Source organism: Ornithorhynchus anatinus, chromosome 20 (genome assembly GCF_004115215.2).
Source record: "Ornithorhynchus anatinus isolate Pmale09 chromosome 20, mOrnAna1.pri.v4, whole genome shotgun sequence".
Taxonomy (NCBI): Eukaryota; Metazoa; Chordata; class Mammalia; order Monotremata; family Ornithorhynchidae; genus Ornithorhynchus; species Ornithorhynchus anatinus.
The window spans coordinates 17,417,902-17,440,985 of NC_041747.1; the positions used below are offsets into that span (position 1 = coordinate 17,417,902).

The 23,084-nt window shown below is 46.6% G+C and overlaps 1 protein-coding gene across 1 annotated transcript in view; it reads left to right on the top strand.

The window, feature by feature from the left end:
- NPAS2 (neuronal PAS domain protein 2) overlaps window positions 1-18,945 on the top strand; it is a 105,641-nt gene extending 86,696 nt beyond the window's left edge. Inside the window, exons 15-20 of the mRNA XM_029047798.2 lie at window positions 2,696-2,842; window positions 12,314-12,529; window positions 13,849-14,039; window positions 14,741-14,833; window positions 16,829-17,012; window positions 17,577-18,945. Of these exons, the coding sequence (XP_028903631.1) occupies window positions 2,696-2,842; window positions 12,314-12,529; window positions 13,849-14,039; window positions 14,741-14,833; window positions 16,829-17,012; window positions 17,577-17,732 (987 nt within the window). The 3' untranslated portion in view covers window positions 17,733-18,945. The remainder of the gene's footprint in view (window positions 1-2,695; window positions 2,843-12,313; window positions 12,530-13,848; window positions 14,040-14,740; window positions 14,834-16,828; window positions 17,013-17,576) is intronic.
- Window positions 18,946-23,084: the final 4,139 nt, after the last annotated feature.

The window sequence follows — 23,084 nt, forward strand, 5'->3', positions numbered from 1 at the left end:
GCTACTCAGGTAGCAAACACAGCAGGGCAATCCCCATTCTTCAGGGATGATGCGGTTGGAAGGAGCAACCTTTGGGAAAGAGAAGGGGACGGTGACAGCAGCAGCAGAACTCTGAACCAAAAGGCGGCACTGATGGGGTGTTCCTACTCTTCGGCTCTAGTAACGGGAAACGGAAGCAATTACCGAAAGAACCAGGATCACGGTTCACAGCAGATTCCCTGTATTACAAGCTAATTATGAGCAGGGAACGTGTCTGCTAATTTGTTGTATTGTACTCTCCCAAGCTCAGTGTTCTGCACTTAATAAGCACTCAATAAATACCATTGATTTATCAATATTAATTAATCAATATTAATCCCACCCACCCCACACAGTAAGTGTTTAAGGGTACAGATCCAAGTTCATGAGTGATGCAGGCGGAAGAGAGAGTGGGGAAATGAGGGCTTTGTGGGGGACGAATTCTTGGAGGAGACTCTGCAGGTGGGGAGAGTGGTGGTTTGTCATGTATAAAGGGGGAGAACCTTCTGGCCAGAGGGAGGATGTGGGCAAGGAGTCAGCAGTGGAATGGATGAGACTGAGGTACGCTGAGCATGTTGGCATTGATGGAGTGAAGTGTGCAGGCTGGGTCATAGTAGGAAATCAGCGAAGTAAGGTAGAAAGAGGAGAGCTGATTGTGTGCTTTAAGACCAATGCTAAGGAATTTATGTTTGATGCAGAAGTGGAAGGGCAACTCCTGGAGGTTGCTGAAAAGGGGAGAGACATGGACGGGACATTTTTCAGGAAATGGATCTGGGCAGCGGAGTGAATTATGGACTGGCATGGGGAGAGGTAAGAGGCAAGGAGGTCAACGAGGAGGCTGACACAGTAGTTGAGGTGGGATGTAATAAGTGTTCATATCAGCATGATAGCAGTTTCAATGGAAAGGAAAGGGTGGACTTGCGAAGGGAGAACTGGCAAGATTTGGTGACAGACTGAAAATGTGGGTTGAATGAAAAGTGATGAGTTGAGGATAATGCCAAGGTTATGGGCTCATGAGACCTGGAGGAGAGTGGTGTTGTCTACAGCAACATAAAAGACAGGAAGTGATTCTACTGATGGTTTTCAACCCTAAATCTCTGCTGAAGGGACACCAGAGTCACTGGAGGGGTACCTGGACCCCAGTCAACCTCCACCGGATCCTAAAGCCTTACAGATTTCTTGTTCTCTTACTGCAGGTTTTGAGTTTTTCTACTCACTGCTCCCCAAGTCCCTGCACCCCTCATCCCACCACAACTCCGTGGTTGACCCGGAGGCATAGAGGTCATCGGGGACTAGACTACCACCCCCTTCCCAGGGCTCGCTGCAGGAAGTTTGCAGACAAAGTGCTCCTGTCTGCCGCTCCCCAGGTCACATGTCTCCCTGACAACTGGAGCTTCTCCCCATCTCCTACCACAGGCAAACCTAAAGATCTGGGATCTTTACAATATTTATTATATTTTTAATAAAGAAACAAAAGTCCAGGTTAAACCACCTTTCCTTGGGTCTAATGCTATTTCCCCCAAGACCTTCATATGTCCCTGTAGGTGTCCCCAGTCTTAATATCCTTCGTCCTCTCAGCCCCAGGAATCTTGCTTCTCCAGAGTCCTGGCCTCTAGACGCCAAACCTCCGGGGATCTTCTCCAGTCTTTCCCCGTGCCCTGTGTCTGCCTAGGGTCTACAGCACAAGGTCCCCCATCTCTTGCAAACATACCAACTTGCTTCCCTTTCCTCAAGATAGCTGCCCTTCTGCTTCCTTCCCAATCTTCTCCCTCATGGTTTGGCCTTCCCCTTCAGGGAGAGGGACCAAGGAGTGACTCTTGGCTTCCTTTTCTCTCTTTTAGGTGTGGGGGCCAGTGGACCTGGTTGTCACACAGTGGGAGCATAGCGTTTGGTTGGAAAGATGAGGAGTTCTGTTTGGACGTGTTAAATTTGAGATATCGGCAGGACATACAGTAGAGATGCCCTGAAGGCAGGAGGAAATTTGAGACTGCAGAGAACGAGAGAGGTCAGGACTGGGACGAAGATTTGGGAATCAGCAGGATAGAGATGGTAGTTGAAGCCGTGAGATCAAATGAGTTCTCTTAGGGATTGGTTGTAGTTGGAAAATAGAAGGAGACCCAGAACTGAACCTTGAGGCACCCTCATAGTTGGAAGAGGAACCTGTGAAAGAGACTAAGGAGAGGCCAGAGAGATACGAGGAAAACCAGGAGAGCACAGTGTCGTTGAAGCCAAGGTTGGATAATGTTTCAAGGAGAAGGGGGTAGTCCACAGTGTAGAAGGCCACTGAGAAGTTGCAGAGGATTAGGATGGAGTAAATGACTTTGAATTTATCAAGAAAGAGGTCATTGATGACCTGAGAGAAGTTTCTATGGAGTGAAGGGGGAAGAATCTAGAACCATGGTTCTCCCTTTTGCCTGCTTTGTGACTTGGGTAAGTTACCCAACCTCTCTATTTCTCAGTTTCTTCATTTCTAGAAGTGGGAATAAGATACCTGTTCTTCCTTCCCATTAGACTTTGAGCCTCTCGTGGGCCAGGGACTGTGTCTGACCTGATGATCTTGAATCCACCCCAGAGTTTAATACAGTGGTTGGCACATAATAAGTGCTTAACAAATGCCACATATATCATTAGGTTACATGGACATGTGAGTGGGTTTTTTTTGTTTCCCCTTGTGAAGTTCTCAGCCCAATTTAGCATGTTCCAGACCCTCAAGGACCAGCTGGAGCAGAGAACCCAGATTCTGCAGGCCAGCATTCGATGGCAGCAGGAAGAACTGCAGAAAATCCAAGAGCAGCTCTGCTTGGTCCAAGATTCCAGTACCCAGGTGAGCAATTCCCTGACCAGAGCGCCCTCCACAAGCACAAGAGATTTATTTTCCCAGCATCTTCAGGGAAGCTGAGAATCAGCATGCCTAGTGGAAAGAGCATGGGGAGTCAGAGGACCTAGATTTTCATCTCAGCTCCACCACCTACCTGCTGTGTGATCCAGGGCAAGTCACTTTACCTCATCTGCAAAAAGGGGATTAAGACTGTGAGCACTACGTGGGCCAGGGACTGTGTCCAACCCGATTATATTCTCACTACCTCAGTGTTTAGTAGATTGCCTGGTAAATAGTAAGTGTTTAACAAATAGCATTTAAAACAGAAGAATTCTGAGCTTGGCAAACTTCTTCCTTTGCTTCCTAGTTTCATCTCCTGCTCTTTCCTGTCACCTCAAGTTTAACATGTCCAAAACAGAACTCCTTATCTTCCTACCCACACCCTGTACTCCCCCGACTTTCCCATCACTATAGATGGCTCCAACATTCTTCCTGTCTCACAAGCCCGTAACCTTGGTGTCATCCTTGACTCCTCTCTCTCATTCAACCCACATATTCAATCTATCACTAAATCCTGTCAGTCCCACCTTCACAGCATCGCTATAGTCTGCCCTTTCCTCTCCATCCAAACTGCTACTATGTGAATACTGTCCATCCTATCCCTCTGGAATAATGCATCATCCTCTTTGCTGACCTCCCAGCCTCCTGTGTCTCCCTAATCCAATCCTACTTCACTCTGCTGCCTGAATCATTTTTCTACAAGAACGTTCAGGACACGTCTCCCCTCTCCTCATAAAACTCCAGTCGTTGCCTCTCCACCTCCACATCAAACAAAACTCCTCACCATTGACTTTAAAGCACTCTACGACTTTGCTCCCTCCAACCTCACCTCACTACTCTCTTTCTACAATCCAGCCTGCACACTTTGCTTCTCTAATGCTGACCTTCTCACTGTGTCTTAATCTCGCCTATCTCTCTGCCGATGCCTAGTCCACATCCCATCTCTGTCCTGGAATGCCCTCCTTTCTCAAATCCAGCAATTACTCTCTCTCCCTTCAAAGTCTTATCAAGGGTGCATCTCCTCCAAGAGACCTTCCCAGATAAAAACCCTCCTTTCCTCATCTCTCACTCCCTTCTGCATCACCTTGACTTGCTCCCTTTCTTCTACCCCCCTCCCAGCCCCACAGCACTTACATACATATCTGCCATTATCTATTTGTCTTGATGTCTGTCTCCCCTCCTCTGGACTGTGAGGTCATTGTGGGCAGGGAATGTGTCTGTTTATTGTTGTATTGTACTCTCTCAAGGTTTCAGTAGAGTGTTCTGCATACAGTAAGCACTCGATAAATATAATTGAATGAATGAAAAACAATAATTGTGGAATGAGTTAAGCACTTCCTAGGTTCCAAATGCTTGAGTAAATACAGTACATTTTTATGGGACATGTGGGGCCTCACAATCTCATGAGGAAGGAAAAGAGATATCTAATCCCCATTTTATAGACGAGGACACTGAGTCATAGAGAAGTTAAGCGACTCTCCCAAGGTGACGGAGCAAGGGGCAGAGCCAAGATTAGCACCCAGGTTCTCTGACTCCCAAGCAAATGCTCCTTGCACTAGATCATGCCACTTTCCTAAGGATTCTGGGGGCTGTATCCCTTAACAGAAACAATTGCAATCTGATCATTCACCTTTCATCTTTAAAATGGAGACGATGGTGGCATTTTTGAGATCCCGCAGCATCGCCTCTAATTTCCATAAATTCAGAAAGAGCTTGTATCAGTGCTTACTAGGGTGTCCCTCCTTGTTTGTAGATTCCAGATGGCTCTTCCCTGGTAAATCCCTCAGGATTTTGGATAAGTGCCATGTCTCTCTGCCTATTAGAAGGTTTTCTATGTTCTGAAGGGCCTCATCTTCAATATTGGAAAATGGGTTGAGGAGAATGTTGAAGTGTTGTTGTCCCGTATTCCTCACCTGTCTGTGATGTGATCTTCTCCCTTCACAATGCCTTGTACAGAGATACAGAACATCTTGAGTGATGTATAGCACTCCTTGGTTCGTGATTGTCTGCATGACATCGGATCTCTTCCACTCCGGCATCTCACCATCTGCCCCACATGTTCCTTAACACAATTTGCATGTTGAGATGCAGGTGTCTGTGAGCACATCTTCTGTTTGAGGATTGAGATGCTGCGAGGTGTAGTTGGTGCAGGAATTGTTTTCACACAAGTTGACTTTTTAATCTCCGAGTCATTGTACCGAAATAACCGTGGTGACTTCATTTGAGAAGCAGTGTGTCTTAGTGGAAAGAGAAACGGATGTGGCTTAGCTCCTGGGAGTCAGAGGACCTGTGCTGTAAACCACTTCCCTGCTCTGGACATTGGACAAGTCACCTAGCTTGCCTCAGTTACCTCGTTTGTAAAACGGGGATTCAATACCTGTTGTCTCTACTACTTAAACTGTAAGCCCTATGTGGGACGGAGACTCTGTCTGACCTGATTATCTTGTCTCTAATAACAATAATAATAATTATAATAATAATAATTACGGTATTTGTTAAGTGCTTACTATGTGCCAAGCACTGTTCTAAGTGCTGGGGTAGATACAAGCTAATCAGGTTGCCCCATGTGGGACTCCCAGTCTTAATCCCCATTTTACAGATGAGGTAACTGAGGCACAGAGAAGTTAAGTGACTTGCCCAAAGTCACACAGCTAACAAGTGGAAGAGCTGGGATTAGAACCCATGACCTCTGACTCCCAAGCCCATGCTCCTTCCACTAAGCCAGTGCTTGGCACTTAGTAATCACTTAACAAATACTGCAATTTTTTGTACCTATCTTTAGATCATGTATTATGAATAATTTATATTAATGTCTGTCTCCTGCTCTAGACTATAAGCTCATTTTGGACAGGCCGAGAACATGTCTGCTAACTCTTTTGCATTGTACCATCCCAAGCGGTTAGTACAGTTCTATGTCCATAGCAATAAATGCCATTGATTCATTGATTGATTATTATCAGTGGCCATGTCCAGTATCTTGCTGGCTGTCTGGTGCAAAGTCTTCTGGAGAAATGTCCATTTGTGGTTTATACTGGGCATTGTGGTTTGCTTTCTCTGTTTCACTGGGGCTGCTGTAATATTACAATATTGATAACTGCAATTGCAATATTGCAGCAGCAATATTGATATTGCAATATTGATGCAGCAATATTGATAACTGGCAGCAAACAGAGAGAGCAAGCCAGGCCCCTCTCTAAACTGCTCTAGGATACATGGGGAGCCCCTCACTCTACTCCCCAGGCTGCATGAAAGGCTCTTTCACTTCCAGTACATCTCTTAAGCACCATCACTAGGATCATGCAGGCCTAGTTTGAGTCCCCACCCCAAATTGAGCAAGCAGATCCTTGCCAACCAGTAACCTTGTACCTCTCCTTCCAGCGTCCTTTGGTAATTGTAACTGAGGTGGGGTGTAATGTAACTGAGGTGGGGTGTATACGGCATTGATGTTCAAGTCAGCGCAGTCATTCCTGATCATGTGTTGACACCTCTGATGGCCTGAACTTCAATTGCAATTAAAAAATAAACATTTCTCTGCAATTAACCAAGCATTTAGTTAACCGCCCTGTCTGGGACCCAATGCTGCTCTTGCTTTAGCATTTGTGGCAGTTGATACTGTGGTCAAGGCAGTTCAATTTATAAACCCCAGGTTTCAGTTCCTCATTTTATCCATTTTTATCCGGCACCTTTCTCCATTTGAGCAGAAATTTTCCATGCCTGACTGAATTGCTTCTGAAGCATTTGATAAACTCCAGGCCACAGTTTTTTGCTCCAAGAAATGAAGAAAAATCTGAGTTCTGCTCTATTGGGTTAGATCACGTGAAGTCCGAAATGAAACATCAAATGGTCAAATGACAGAATTTCATTTCAACTAATATGTGTTGGCCATAGTCATTCAGTTTTATGGCCAAAGCTGAATTTATTATCATCCCACCCAGACTCTGTCCTCTTTCTCGCTTTCCCATCACTGTTGATGGCACCACCATCTTTCCTGTTTCACAAGCCCTTGGCATTATTCCTGACTCCTCTCTCTCTCACTCAACCCACACATTCAACCCATTACTAAATTCTGTCAATTCTACCTTCACAACATTGCCAAAATCCACCCCTTCCTCTTGCTCCAAACTGCTTCCACATTATCCTATCCTGCCTTGATTATTTTAGTAGTCTATTTGCTAACCTCCCTGCCTCTGTCTCTCCCCACTTCAGTCCATACTCTTCTGCTACCTGGATCATTTTCCTTCAAAAATGTTCAGACCATGTTTCCCCACTCCTCAAGAAATTCCAGTGGTTGCCCATCCACTTCCAATTCAAACAAAAGCTCCTCACCTTGGGCTTTAAGCACTTAATCACCTTGCCCCTTCCTACCTCACCTCGCTACTCTCCTACTACAAACCAGCCCACACACTTTGTTCTTCTAATGCTAACCTTCTCAACTGTACCTTGATCTTGTCTCATGGCCAACCTCTCGCCCACATCCTACCTCTGGCATAGTACACCCTCCCTCTTCATATAATAATAATAATAATAATAACAATAATAACAGTATTTCTTATGTGCCAAGCACTGTTCTAAACCCTGGGGTAGGGTAATCAGGTTGTCCTAGGTGGGGCTCACACTTTTAATCCCCATTTTACAGATGAGGTCACTGATGCACAGAGAAGTTAAGTGACTTGCTCAAGGTCACGCATCAGCCACGGACTCAGGATTAGAACTCCCGTCCTCTAACACCCAAACCCGTGCTCTTTCCACTAAGCCATGCTGCTTCTTACTTCTCCCTTCTTGCTTCTCATATCAGTAGATAATTGCTCTTCCCGACTTCAAAGTCTTATTGAAGGCCCATCTCCTCCAAGAAGCCTTCCCTGGTTAAGCCCTCCTCTCCTCTTCTCCCATTCCCTTTTACTTCACCCTGACTTGCTCCCTTCATCCATCCTCCCTCCCATCCCCATGGCACATATATATGCATCTGTATAGATCTGTAAGTTATTTATTTATATTAATATCTGTCTCCCCTTCTGTACTGTGACCTTGTTGTGGGCAGGGAATGTGTCTGTTAGTTATTTTGTACTCTCCCAAGTGCTTAGTACAGTGCTTTGCATGCAATAAGTACTCAATAAATATGATTGAATGAATGAATGAATTCGGACCAAACATTGGCAAGAAGAGGTCAGACTCATTCTAAGAATCAGTAGCAGTCTTAATAGTCATAGAATGGTATTTATGAAGCACCTACTATATGCAGAGCACTACGACTAAACACAAGAAAAAATATGCAGATGAATATTAGACATAGCCCCCAGCTCACAATCTAAGGGAGGGGAGAGAGGATGGGCGACAGGCACAAAAGGAGAAGCAGCAAACCAATGGAAAGAGTTCAAGCCTAAGAGTCAGGAGATCTAGGTTTGAATCATGACTCTGCCATTTGCCTGCTGTATCACCTTGGGCAAGTCACTTAACTTCTCTGGGCCTCAGTTTCCGCATCTGTAAAATGGGGATAAAATATTGCTCGGCCCCCCCCCCCCCCTCGTCCTTTAGACTATGAGCCTCATGTGGGACAGGGACTGTCTGATCTTACTGAATTATCTACCCTAATTCCTAGTAGAGTGCTTGGCACATAGTAAGCATTTAATAAATATTATTAGTGGTAGTATTATTAGTAATATTGTTATTATTAGGAAAGATGAAACAATTAAAAAACCCCAAAATGGCATGGAAGACAAAGACAGTGATGTGTACAACAAGCGGGTCAGGGTATTTTGGAAATGTAGCGCGGCTCAGTGGAAAGAGCCCGGGCTTGAGAGTCAGAGGTCATGGGTTCTAATCCCGGCCCCGCTGCTTGCCAGCTGTGTGACTTTGGGCGGGTCACTTCACTTCTCTGTGCCTCAGTGACCTCATCTGTAAAATGGGGATTAAAACTGTGAGCCCCACGTGGGACAACCTGATCACCTTGTATCCTCCCAATGCTTAGAACAGTGCTTTGCCTATAGTAAGCACTTAACAAATACCACCATTATTTTTATTATTATTATTACCTCACCTCACTACTCTGTTACCACAACCCAGCCCACACACTTCGCCACTAATGCCAACTCACTCACCATAATTCGACATCACCTATCACGCTTCTGACCACTCGCCCGCATCCTGCCTCTGGCCTGGAACACCCTCCCTTTTCAGATGCGACAATTACTCTCCCACCTTCAGAGTCTTCTTGAAGACGCATCTCCTCCAAGAGCCCAAAGGGGCACACTGGGGAGGAAGATGGCAGCAGCGGCAAGTTGTGGTGGGGGATGAGAAGTGAAGGTGGGGCCCTTGGGAATAGGCACAAGGGAGGCAGCAGGTAAGACTGTCGACTCTCTTACAGTCACAACAGAATGGTGGGGAATGAGGGGGAGTATTTCTGAATCTCCATGAGCCCCAGGCTGGAGGATTAAGCCTCTTCAGCCTCTGTGATAATCAAAAAAAATCAATCGAGAAGCAGCATTTCCTAGTGGATGGAACACAGGCCTGGGAGTCACAAGGACCTGGGTTCTAATCCCCACTCTGTCATTTGTCACCTTGGCGAACTCACTTAACTTCTCTCTGCCTCAGTTGCCTTATCTGTAAAGTGGGGATTAAAACCGTGTGCCCCATGTGGGACATGGACTGTGTCCAACCTGATCCTCTTGTATCTGCTCCAGCACTTAGTACAGTGCCTGGCCCATAGTAAGTGCTTAACAAATAGAATTAAAAAATCAATGGCATTATTGAGCACTTGCTCTGTTCAGAGCACTGTACTAAACACTTGGGAGAGTACAGTCCAACAGAATTGGTAGATAGGTTAAAATATGTTAAATATGTTTCCTGCCCACAACAAGCTTAAAGTCTGGGGGGGGCGGGGGAGATAGGCATTAGTGCAGATAAATAATTTACAGATATATATGTGTGGCTGATAATCCAGCCCTTCTTCTCCCACCTTCTTTCTTTGATCTCACCAGGCTTAACTGGGATTGTTCCAGTGGAGAAATGCAAGACAGAATGGAGGCCAGGATTTAAAGTGTGACTATATAATATCTCTGTTTCTAAACTCCAGAAAGAACAGAATGCTTTTGGACAGGGTTCAGAAGATGTGCTATTCCTTTAAGATTTCTCTCGGTTCCCTTTCCCTATGCTAGTAAAGTTAACATGCTCAAAACAGAGATTTAAAATGAGAAGGTTTGGAAGTGGAGGCAGTAGGATATCACCATTAACTTTTACCTCTTTAATGTTACCAAACTATTCCCTTTCCTTTCATTCTTTCAGGAGAAGGTATTGAGTGTTTATTATGGACACGGCACTGATTTAGACCCTTGGGTAACTACAGTAAGGAATGTGATCCTTGCCTCCAGTGAGACAGGCAGATATTAAATACGCTTACAGAGGGAGAGGAAGGAAAAATGTGTATTCGGCTTGTAGCAACTGGTAACTCCAGTGCCTAAAGCAGTAAGCATAGTAAGCACTTAACAAATGCCATAATGGCAACAAGAAGCATGGAAAATGAATAGTGATTCTTGAGTAGTTCGGTTCCTGATTGGTGATCCAATACTTTCTTTCTAAAACACATAAACCCCAATTACTTCAATGGGATTTTCCCACTAGCACAACATTGGACCACAAACCACTAAAAAGCTAAGCAGGTATATTGATATGCCTCTGAGAATCCTAACTTTCATCTCTTCTAAAATATCTGTGGTGTGTCCAAGTAGAAAAAGATGGGGAGTCAGAGTACCTGGGTCCTAATCCCAGCTCCACCATTCGTCTTCTGTGTGTTCTTGGGCAAGTCACTTAACTTCTATGTGCTTCAGTTTCCTCAACTGGAAAATGGAAATTAAATAACTGTTCTCCCTTCCCACTTAGACTGTGTCTAATCTGATTGAATTGTATCTACCCCAGTACAATAGTGTGAAGTAAGTACTTAGTGTGAAGTTAGTACTTAACAAATACCATGATGATGATGGTGGACAAATCTAAAAATATCAATTGGTTCAATGTTCTCCTTTTCATCCTTTCACATTCTCTTGAATCCTCCCGACTCTGCAGTTCCACTACCGAGGCTTATGGGGACTGAGCAGGATGGTGAGGGGCAGGATAGACTGTCAGTGACTGAAGCAGGAACACTATACCCTGGGAACCCTACATTCCAGGAAGACCATGAAGTCCTGCTGTTCCGAGCCTATCCCTCTGCCATTTTCACCACCGATGACCATGGCATTTGAGCCACCTGCAAACCTGCCAACATCAATTCTGTCATCAAGGACCACAAAACGATTTGTACACCCACCCCTTCCCAGCTCTCTCACTTCCCACCTCGCCATTTGACAATCAATTAATCAGTGGTACTTATTGAATGCGTACTTTAGGCCAAGCACTCGACTAAGTGTTTGGGAGAATACAGTTCAACAGTGTTGATGGACACATTCCCTGACTCCAGGGTGCTTACAGTCTAGAGATGGAGACAGACATTAAAATGAATGGTGAAAATGTATATAAGTGCTTTGGGACTGAGAATAGAGTATATATCAATTACTGAAAAGATTCAAGTGCATAGACGATGCAGAAGGGAGAGGAAGTTGGGGAAAAGAGGGTTTAATCAGGAAAAACTTCTTAGAGATTTGGTTTAAATAAGGCTTTAAAGGTGAGAGGAACATGATGTTGGATAGGGAGAGGGAGGGTGTTCCAGGCCTCGGGGGTTGTGGGCAAGGGGTCAGCAGTGAGATAGACAAGACTGAGGAAGATGACTAAGTTGGCATTAGAGGAGCAAGGTGTGTGGATTGGGTTGTAGTAGGAAATCAGTAAGGTAAGCTAGGAGAGGGTAAGCTGATTAAGTGCTTTAAAGCCAATGGGAAGGATCTTGGCAGGCAGGGAAATGACTGGTAGCCAAAAGGTTCAGTGAAAACACCCAAGATCACAAGTTGGCACAGTTGGCCTGCTGGGTGAGGTTTTGTGGCACACAATCTCCTTTTCTGACCTAAATCTGCAAGGGACAACCCTACCTTCATGCCCCAAGCTAAAGTTAGAACGAATTGCCATGGGAGGTCCAGATTGACAGTCCAGTGCCCTAAATCCATCCCCAGATTCCCCAGCGTCAGCGCATCCACCTCAGCGCAGACAGCTCGTTCAGCTTTTCTCGTCTCCAAGCCTGCCCTCCCACCCCGTGATCACTTTGAGTGGTGGCATAGCATCCTCAGAATCCAGGCATGTGGGCAGAGGATGAGGACAAAGTAGAACTGCCAGCTAGCTCTGTTCAATCAGGAGTCCTGCCCGTCCAATCAAGAGGCTTATGATAGCATGTAATCTCTGGGCCTCGGTTTCCCCAGCTGTAATCGAGGTTAAAATATCCATTCTCTCTCCCTCTTAGACTATGAGGGACTGTGTCTGACCTGGTGATCTTGTATCTACCAGATGCTTTTGCAGCAGCCGACCTTACCCCTGAGTTTCAACGGTGTGCAGCAGCCCGAGCGGTGCCAGGAGCAGTCCAAGCGATGCCAGCAGCAGCCTGAGCGGTGCCAGCAACAGGCCCATCGCGTCCCCAGCCCTCAGCTGCCAGAGCCAACTGCACCTCCCCAAAGGGCCCGCCAACAGCCGGTTGGGGAGCCCAGGGCACTCCTCTCCAGCCAGGTGAGCCGACTGCCCTTCCAGTGGAGGGCGGGGGGATGGAGAGAGAGGTCCTGCTGTGCCCTCCCCACCAGTCACTCACTGGACACGGTCACAGGAAAACCCCACCATGGGGACGCCGCAGGGATTTCGCATTGCTGCCTATCAGGCCACAGTCTCCCGCTTCCTTTTCAGTTCTTCAGCAGGGGAACGAATGAGTACCAGTCAACCTAACAGCCGAAACCTACAGAGGATTTGTTGGGATGTTCAGGTTTCAGATTTCTCCACCTCTCTCTGCCTGACTGCCTGACAGCCAGGATCCTTCTCAGTTTTCTCTCTCTAGCTGGGCTCTTCCCTCAAGAGTCGTTGACTTTCACAGGCCTTCGCGGCTTTCGCCCCCTTCTCGGCACTCCAACCTCTCTGCTCTGCTGGTTTCCCTCTGAACTCTAGCTTCAGGTCATTCCACACTCAGTTCAGGTTCTTCCTCTTCACCCTCGCCCCTCTCCCTTCCTGCTGCCAGCCCACTGGGTGACTGGATTCTCCATTGCCTTTGGCGATTTTTCTAGTGTCTTGGAGAGGACTGCTAAGGATCAGACTATTTTTAAGAACTCACACTGAATTAGTGCAGTTAGCTTCATTACCCTGTTTTGACCTCTTCCTCTGGGTGGAAAGAGTTTAGTCAAAGCGTCCCATCTGAGCATCGTGTCTCGGCACGGTTGGCAGGTTAGAGGGCAAAGGAGCCCCCTGATATCTGAAAGTCCCCTTAAATCTGGGCTCCTGGGCTGGAGGCTGCTTTTGCACCCGCTTCGTCTCCCCTTGAGGTCAAAGTCAAGCGCTTAGTACAGTTCCCTGCATAAAGTAAGTGCTCAGTAAATACTATTGAATGAAAGTGGGGGCGGGCATGGTGGAGCATGCCTCTTTTAGCCCCTCACCAGGTCCCCAGTGGCAGGGCAACCCCTTTCCCCCATTCTCTCTACACTGAGGAGGGATCCAGGCTTCCTTTCTGTTCTCAATAATGATTAATGGTATTTGTTAAGCACTCACTATGTGCCAAACACTCTTCTAAGCGCTGAGGTAGATAATCAGGTTGTCCCACATGGGGCTCACGGTCTTAATCCCCATTTTACAGATGAGGGAACTGAGGATCAGAGAAATTTAGTGCTTGCCCAAGGTCACACAGCAGGCAAGTGGCAGAGCCAGGATTAGAATCCACATCTTCTGACTCCCAAGGCTGTGCTCTTTCCACTACGCCATGCAGCTTCTCTGTCTGTCTGTCCAAAGGCTGCCTGTCTGGGAGGGAGGGGGCAGAACCACTCCCCAACCCAGATAGTCCATCTTTCCAGGCACCAAAGCTGATAAGAAACCCTCAAGTGGTGCAGAGCAGCTACTCCACAGCGAGCAATGTGTCTCCCCAGCTTGGCAGCCCAGCAGCCCTCCTTCTACAGCCTTTCAGCCTGGCCTCACCCACTGCTGGTGCCCACGGCGACAGCCCGGGCCAACCCAGCCCAGATTTCAGCCAGGACCGGCAACTGAGGTATAGTAATCATGGTATTTGTTAAACACTTACAAATGCCAAACACTGGGGATACATATGATACAAGCAAAGCAGGCACAGACCCTGTCCCACTTGGGGCTCAGTCCAAGCAGGAGAAAGAACAGGTAGCCTATGCCCATTCTTGCAAATAAGGGCACTGAAACACAGAGTAAGCCCATCAAAGGGCAGAGACTGTCTCTATCTGTTGCCGATTTGTACATTCCAAGTGCTTAGTACAGTGCTCTGCACATAGAAAGAGCTGAATAAATACTATCGAATGAATGAAGTCAAATGACTTTCCCAAGGTCACACAGTCTCCTGACTCTCAGTTCTGAGCTCTTTAACCTTCCCTTCGGAAATGGCTGCAGAGGCTCAGAATGGATTTTGTTCTTCTTGTACGTGACTCAGCTGTGTTTTGATGAAAGCAGGACTGCCTCTCTGTTCCCACTGAGTACCGAACAAGTTTTACATTGCCGCAAGCGAGATCCTGGGGAGTTCTGGACATGGCGAGGGGACCCCAGGCAAGGTGGTGGAAGAACCCAAAGAGCCAGTGATCCCAAATACTCTGCTCTCTGTCCCTGGGAGTTAGGGGATAGATCACATCCTCTCAAGGAGCCTTGCACTGATTTGGCTCCAACCCCCAGGTGATATGTCTCAGCCACGTCCTGAAATCTTCCCCATATTTCTCCCATTCCGTTCAGGCTGCTGCTCAACCAGCCAATCCAGCCGATGATGCCTGGCTCCTGTAATGCTCAGAGGCCCTCTGATGTCACTGGAGCTGGATCCCCCGTGAAGTAGGTGGTGAGACATGGCGAGGAGGGCACAGCTGGGAACTAGATTCAGGAGAAGAGGGGTGATTTGACCTCGAACTCTTCTCACTTATCCATGTGGATTCAGTTAATCAATGGCATTCATCAAGTATTTACTGGGCACAGAGCACTGTGCTCAGCACTTGGGAGAGTGCAATATAACAGAGTCGGTAGACAAGTTCCCTACCCAGAAGGGCCATACAATCTAGTAGGGAAGGCAGACATTACAATAAATCCTCGGAATGTACTTAAGTGGTGTGGGGCTGAGGGTGTGTGAATATCAACTGCTTAAAGAGTTCAGACCCAAGGTCATAGGCAGTGCAGAAAGGAGAGGGTTTAGGGAAACTGAGGGATTAGTTGGGGAAGGTCTTTTCAGGGAGATAATAATAATAATGTTGGTATTTGTTAAACACTTACTATGTGCAGAGCACTGTTGTAAGCGCTGGGGTGGATACAGAGTAATCAGGTTTTCCCACGTAAGGCTCACAGTCTTAACTCCCATTTTACAGATGAGAGAACTGAGGCACAGAGAAGTGAAGTGACTTGCCCACAGTCACACAGCTGACATGGGGCAGAGTTGGGATACAAACCCGTGACCTCTGAGTCCCAAGCCTGGGCTCGTTCCACTGAGCCACGCTGCTTCACTTATATGATTTTATGATGGCTTTGAAGGGAAGGAGAGAGGTGGTATGTCAGATATGAAGGGGAAGGGAGTTCCAAGCCAGAAGGAGGATGCGGGCAGGGATAGGCGATGCGATAGACGAGACTGAGGTCCAGAGAGTAGGTTGGCGTTCAGGTTGGAGTTCAAGTGGAGTGATGTCACCTGCTGACCCTCACTTCCTCCCCTGCTAACCAAAGTTTTCCCCTTATAATTTGACCGAATCTGATCTGCTGGAGGACTTTCTGTTGCTCCTGGCCTGAGCAGCAAACCTCTCCATTCGTCGTTCTCCATTTTGAGCCAGTCCATGTTCTAAAGCAGGGGAACCAGTAGCCATGCCACACAGGCCAAATCCAACCACCACCTCATTCAAACCTGGCCCACAAGTATTAGGAGCTGGGAAAATGGTACTTGATCCAGTAGATCCCAGAACAATGATTTCCTAGAGGGAAAGGATGAAACTAATGCAATAACAGGTCATCCCTTCTCACCCCCTTTACTTAGTGTGACTGTGCTGATGACATTCAGAAATAGACATGCTTTAGCCGATCCAGAACTAACAGATGTGGGTCTGTCCGTGGCGGGCATTACCCAGGTTACAGAACTCGAGCTTTTTACAGAAATCTGCAGATCCTAGAGTGTGTTTCCGGTGGAATCCCCATCCCCCTCCTGTCCACCAAAGGAGTTAAGTTTCCTCCCCAAGTCCCTGGGAACCAGGGCACCATCAATCAATGTGTAGTAATGCTCTCTATGTGCAGAGCACTGTATTAAACACTTGAGGAAATACAATAGAGGCAGGAGACCCGATCCCTGCCCTCAAGGCCAAGTAAGGCATTAAAAATAAAAATAAGGGATGTCCAGGATCGGGCAGGGACCAGGCAGCATCCAGACCAGCTGTAAACCAGGACACAAGGTCACCTCACCACTACGCAGCCCTCTGCCAGCAGGCTTTTATTTCTTTCATCCCCGAGGGAAACATTTGGGATCCCTGCTCCAGAAGAGACTCACTCTCAGCTGTTAACAGCAACCTTGTCATCCCAGGATCTCTAAGGGCCATAGCTGGAAAGTTAAAGAGGTGCCCCTGAGCTTGCGGCAAAGTCAAATGGATTCCCCTCCTTGGAAATGAGGCAGAGATGGAAGCCCTTTCCAGAAAATGCCCTCAAGGGGTGGCAGAATGAATGGTGGGTTTGGTTTCCTGTCCTGGGGCCACTTCCCACCTTTTCCTACCTGGGCTTCCCTCACCCCAGCCACAGATATGGGCACTCGACTGATCCTTGCTTGAGCTCTCTTCTTCACCTTTCCCTCTTCTGACAATCAAGCAGGTATTCCCCGAGCCAGCCTGTGTTCCCAAGCCTGGAAGTACAGACCACCGGCAGTCATGCCATGACACCCGTTGTACTGATGGGACAAGCCGTGTTCCACCCTGGCTTTGTTCCTGCCCCAGTGCCATCCCTGCACCCCCTGCAGCCCCACCATCTTCAGCAGCAGCAGCAACCCTACCTTCAGGTGGGAGAGACTGTGGGGATTTGGGGGCTCTGGGAGGGAAGGGGTGGAGCAAAGACTAGCTAGCCAGCTAGAAAAACATAGTGACTAGGCCTGTCTCAGCCCTCCCTTCCAGGTTAGGAAAGCCTCACCTACAGCAATTTCTAGAATAAAGAGGTGATCTTTTTGAGAACATCTGGAATCAAGTCAATTTGGCAGTTTAGGGAGTGCCCCACTGGAGTTCACCCAGGAGAGAAGGTGAGATAAGGGAAATTGCTTTCTGGTTCAATATTACATCCCAAAGTCCTACACCCACCACCCATCTGGAAGCAATCCTTCTCCTCGTCTCCCTGTCTGGGCATTGCCCAGCTCTGTCCGGCCTGCTGCCTGACTCTGGGACACAGGGTGCCTCAATCTTGGGGACCTGGGCAATTAAATTCCTTCCCAAGCTGGAGTAATATTGGATCACACCAGGGCAAGGGAAGGCCAGGCAGTTTGCACTAGGAAAGACCCTGGGGGCTTGGAAGTGGAGTAACCACCGCGGCAAATTCCTTCCCACAGCTACAACCAACCTCTCTTTCTCTCCAGGCTCAGACACCGACTCCTCTGCCCAGTGAACACAGTGCCCTGCTCCTACCTTCCTACTCTCAGCAGCAAGACGCCATGGGATACCACCACATTTCCCCACAGCAGGTCCACAATTCCCAGAGGCCGAGCAGCCTGTCTGAGTCTCTAAACCTTTAGCAGTCACAGCAGGAGAACAATCAGTCAGCTTTAACCAATGGACTTCGGGTGGGAGGGGGAAGGAGGGGGAGTTTAGCATTACAGTCAGGGGAAAGGGAAACAAAAGGGTTTGAAACTTAAAGTCTTGGCTTTTGCACATGAATACAGTTCAAAGCTTCAGGCAGGTCTCAGAGCCCAGGGTGCAGGCTTCAGTAGATAGCGCAGTAGAAAATCTCTGAATTTCCTTAGGGAGTGAGTCCTCCCAATTTGGTTCGACCTCTGATGTTCCAGGCAGTCCCTCTGAGCAGTGGACTGGAGGAAACAAATACTATCTATCAATCAATCGATGGTTTTTACCCAGTGCTTACTGTTTGCAGAGCACTGTGCTAAGCACTTCAGAGAGCTGAGTTGGTAGATACATTCTCTGCTAATATCAATGCAAACTCCCTCTGGGATAACCATCCTTAGACCACCTTAAAAGGTCTTTAAGATGTCCTTGACCCTTATTATTTCAGCCCTTTTGCACTGGGCAAGCACTGGGCTAGCATGTCAGTTGATGAGAACCAGAGATTATTTTGATTATTGACTTTTTTTGCACAACGGCACAGAAGAAATAACTTTGGCACTTTCAAGAAACTCAGTCCTTTTCCTTCTTCTAGTGCTCCAACTTCCAACACCCCCCCCCACCAAATTCCCTCTCACGCCCACCAATCTGATGGAAACGCCTGGCCCATTTCAGACAAATTCTGGGCTTTGAACCCCAGTGGGATTAAGCCTTTCACCCTGCCTGCTCTTTGGGAGCTGGGTTAGTGTTTTGGGTTGGCTTTCATATAACACTGGACAATTTCCCGTTTATTTTAAGAGTAGTGACTAGTATCATAAGCACAATCTGGCTGCAGATGTTCCAGAATTCTGCAGAAATGTTTGAGGGTCCCAAGAAGAGGCCGTCCTTCAAGTTGGGTTGAGTGACGGATCACTGGGGAAAATGCACTGCGCTCTGACCTTTGGACCGGGGAGGCTGTATTTTATTATCTAACTTTCATGAAAATACCCAGTGTTGAATTTTCCTTGGGAAAAAAAATGCACTTTTTGCTTTTTTGTAATGTTTTGTTATCTTGAGATGTTTCTAAAGAAAATATTTTGTGTAATTATAAAGCCAAGTAGTGTACTGTACAGTTGTTGTAATAATGACCTATTTCTATAGAAAATAAAATCATATGGCATTCAGTGTAAATTATTTGGATGTGAAGACACCAGATCATTTCCCAAGGCCTCGTGCTTTGCCATGAGTGGATATTTTGGTTTCCATAGTGTGGTGGTTATCACGTTTGCCTTACAGGAGAAAGGTCCCCGATTTTTAACCAGGTTGAAACGTATTTTCCTTCTCTCCCTCTAACTGTAAACTCGTTGTGGGCAGGGAACATGTCTACCAACTCTGTTATATCCTACTTTCCCAACTGCTTAATACAGTGTGCTGGGTACATTAAGTACTCAAAAAAGATGATCGGCTGATTGAATGATAGATTGAGTATAGTATTTCCCAAAATAACTTTCTTCTGGACTCATTGAATTTACTCTAGAGATGTAATGAAATGGATTTTCCCAAATTGACTAGGGTTTTCCAGCTCACTGGGACATGGAACTCACACGATGCCCGTAAAACCCAGTTCACTGAAGTTCAGCACACATTGACTATAAGGGTAAAGTCCCTCTCTGCGGTTTCCTCGAGAGCAAGGTGCTGCCTGTCAGTCAAAGGTTCCTCACTGAAAATTATTTCACTTAATTCAAGAAATTCCAAGTAATGGACTATATAAAAATCAGCAAGCAAATTATTTGGAGTTATTAAAAAAACAGGTAAGAAAGAGATCAATATAACCAAACACATAGTCAGTTATTGAAAGATCAATTGAGTATCTAAAGACCACTACAATTATCAGAAAATCAGTCGTCCATACATAATTGACAGGAACCCAACACTATTCTTAGATACAACTCTAGTCCCTAGAATAATATTCTAATATTATTCCTGGCTAGTAATAATAAATCTGGTATTTGTTAAGTCCTTACTGAGTACTAAGGACTGAACTAAGCACTGAAGTAGTTAGTTAGTAATACAGTTGAACAGAGTCCCTCTTCCATGTGGAGCTCACAGTCTGAGTAGGAGGAAGAATTTGTTTTTAATCCCCCTGAGTCACCATGATGTGTTGGGGTGTGTCAGTCTGGCCCCTCCCTCCTCTGACTGAGGGAGGGATTAGGAGGCAATCAATTAACCAACCATATTTATTGAGTACCTACTGTTTGTACAATCTGATATTAAGTACTTGGGTGGGTACAGTAGAAATCAGACATGTCCCCTGCCCGCAAGGGGTTTACACTCCAAGACACAAAGTAATCCACAGATAGGAGGAGTTTCTTAACCAGTAGAGTCACAAATTTAATATGGACTAAGTAAGGTGGGAGGAGATGAGTCCTGAGATGATCAGTGCGCATATGTGATGATAATAATAATAATAAAAGACACAAAGTAATCCACAGAGAGGAGTTTCTTAGCGGTAGAGTCACAAATTTAATACGGACAAAGTAAGGTGGGAGGAGATGAGTCTTGAGATGATCAATGCACATATGTGATGATAATAATAATAATAATAATGATAATAATAATAATGCTGTTATTTGTTAAGTGCTTACTCTGTGCCTAGCACTGTTCTAAGCACTGGGGGAGATGCAAGGTCATCAGGTGGTCCCACATGGGGCTCACAGTCTTAATCCCCATTTTACAGATAAGGTAACTGAATCCCAGAGAAGTTAAGTGACTTGCCCAAAGTCACATAGCTGACAAGTGGCAGAGCTGGGATTAGAACCCATGACCTCTGACTACCAAGCCCGTGCTCCTTCCACTAAGCCACACTGCTTCTCTTGATCTGGATCTGGAGAGAAGAAAAAATAATAGTAATAGTGTTTGTAAAGTGTCTATTATGTGCCAAGCACTGTACTAAATGCTGGGGTAGATACAAGATAGAATCAGGTCTCACATGGGACTCGCAGTCTAAGTTGGAGGAACCACAGGTATTGAATCCCCATTTGCAGATGAGGGAATCGAGACGTAGAGAAGCTCCCATCCCTGAAGATGGCAGCACCATCCTTCCTCTCACACGACCATAACCTTGGCATTATCCTTGACTCCTCTCTCTCATTCAACCCACACATTCAGTCCATCTCCAAATCCTGTTGTTCCCACCCACACAACATCGCTAAAATCTGTCCTTTCCTCTCTATCCAAATTACTACCATGATAATACACTCATCCTAACCCACCTGTATTACTGGTTGACCTCCCAACCTCCCAATTCATATGATTGAATGAAGGAAGGAAGGAAAGTGACCTGCCCGAGATCACACAGCAGGTAAGTGGCAGAGTGTGACTCTAAGGCCCATCTTCTTTCCACTAGCAGCTTGGCTTAGTGGAAAGACCCCGGGCTTGAGAGTCAGAGGATGTGGGTTCTAATCTCTCCCCACTCCAGTCCATACTTTGTACCTCTGCCCGGATCATCTTTCTACAAAAGCGATCAGGACATGTCACCCCCCCTCCTCAAAAATCTCCAGTGTTTGCCTATTCACCTCCATATCAAACAAAAACTCCTCACCATTGGCTTTAAAGCACCTTACCCCCTCCTACCTCACCTCACTTCTCTCCTACAACCCAACCTGAAAACTTCACTCCTCTGGTGCTAACTTGCTCACTGTGCCTCTGTCTCGCCCATCTCACCACCGACACCTGGCCCACATCCTGCCTATGGTCTAGAATGCCCTCCCTCCTCAAATCTGACAATGACTCTCCCCCCCTTCAAAGCTTTATGGAAGTCACATCTCCTCCAAGAGACCTTTCCACAAAAAGCTCCACTTTTCCTCATTTTCCACTCCCTTCTGCACCACCCTGACTTGGTCCCTTTGTTCTCCCTGCCTCCTGCCAGCCCCACAGCACTTGTGTATATATCTGTCATTTTATTGATTTGTATTGATGTCTGCCTCCCCCACTCTAAGCTATGAGCTTGTTGTGGGCAGGGATTGTCACTATTGTTGTATTGTACTTTCCCAAGCACTTAGTACAGTGCTCTGCACACAGTAAGGACCTCCCTTCCTCCTCTCTCGCCCCGCTCCAGTCTATTCTTCACTCCGCTGCCCGGCTCATCTTCCTGCAGAAACGATCTGGGCATGTCACTCCTCTTCTTAAATAACTCCAGTGGTTGCCTATCAACCTCCGCTCCAAACAAAAACTCCTCCCTCTAGGCTTCAAGGCTCTCCATCACCTTGCCCCTTCCTACCTCTCCTCCCTTCTCTCTTTCTACCACCCACCCCGCACGCTCCGCTCCTCTGCCGCCCACCTCCTCGCCATCCCTCGGTCTCGCCTATCCCGCCGTCGACCCCCGGGCCACGTCCTCCCGCGGTCCCGGAACGCCCTCCCTCCTCACCTCCGCCAGACTGATTCTCTTTCCCTCTTCAAAACCTTACTTAAAAATCACCTCCTCCAAGAGGCGTTCCCAGACTGAGCTCCTCTTCTCCCTCTACTCCCTCTGCCACTCCCCCTTTACCTCTCCGCAGCTAAACCCTCTTTTTCCCCTTTTCCCTCTGCTCCTCCACCTCTCCCTTCCCATCCCCACAGCACTGTACTTGTCCGCTCAACTGTATATATTTTCATCACCCTATTTATTTTGTTAATGAATTGTACATCGCCTCGATTCTATTTAGTTGCCATTGTTTTTACGAGATGTTCTTCCCCTTGACTCTATTTATTGCCATTGTTCTTGTCTGTCCATTTCCCCTAGTTAGACTGTAAGCCCGTCAAATGGCAGGGACTGTCTCTATCTGTTGCCGACTTGTTCATCCCAAGCGCTTAGTACAGTGCTCTGCACATAGTAAGCTCTCAATAAATACTATTGAATGAATGAATGAATGAATGAAAGTAAGCACTTCATAAACATGTTTGAATGAATGAAGGAAAGTGACTTCATTCATTTATTCAATAGTATTTATTGAGTGCTTACCATGTGTAGAGCACTGTACTAAGCACTTGGAATGTACAATTTGGCAACAGATAGAGACAATCCCTGCCCATTGATGGATTTACAGTCCAATAGGGGGAGACAGATGGACAAAAACAAAACAACTTAATCACGATAAATTGAATCAAGGGGATGGACACCTCATTAACAAAATAAATAGGGTAATAAAAATATATACAAATGAGCACAGTGCTGAGTCGCCCGAGATCACACAGAGGTAAGTGGCAGACTGTAAGGTTGACATTTGTTAAGCGCTTACTATGTGCAGAGCACTGTTCTAAGCGCGGAGGGAGATACAGGATCATCAGGTTGT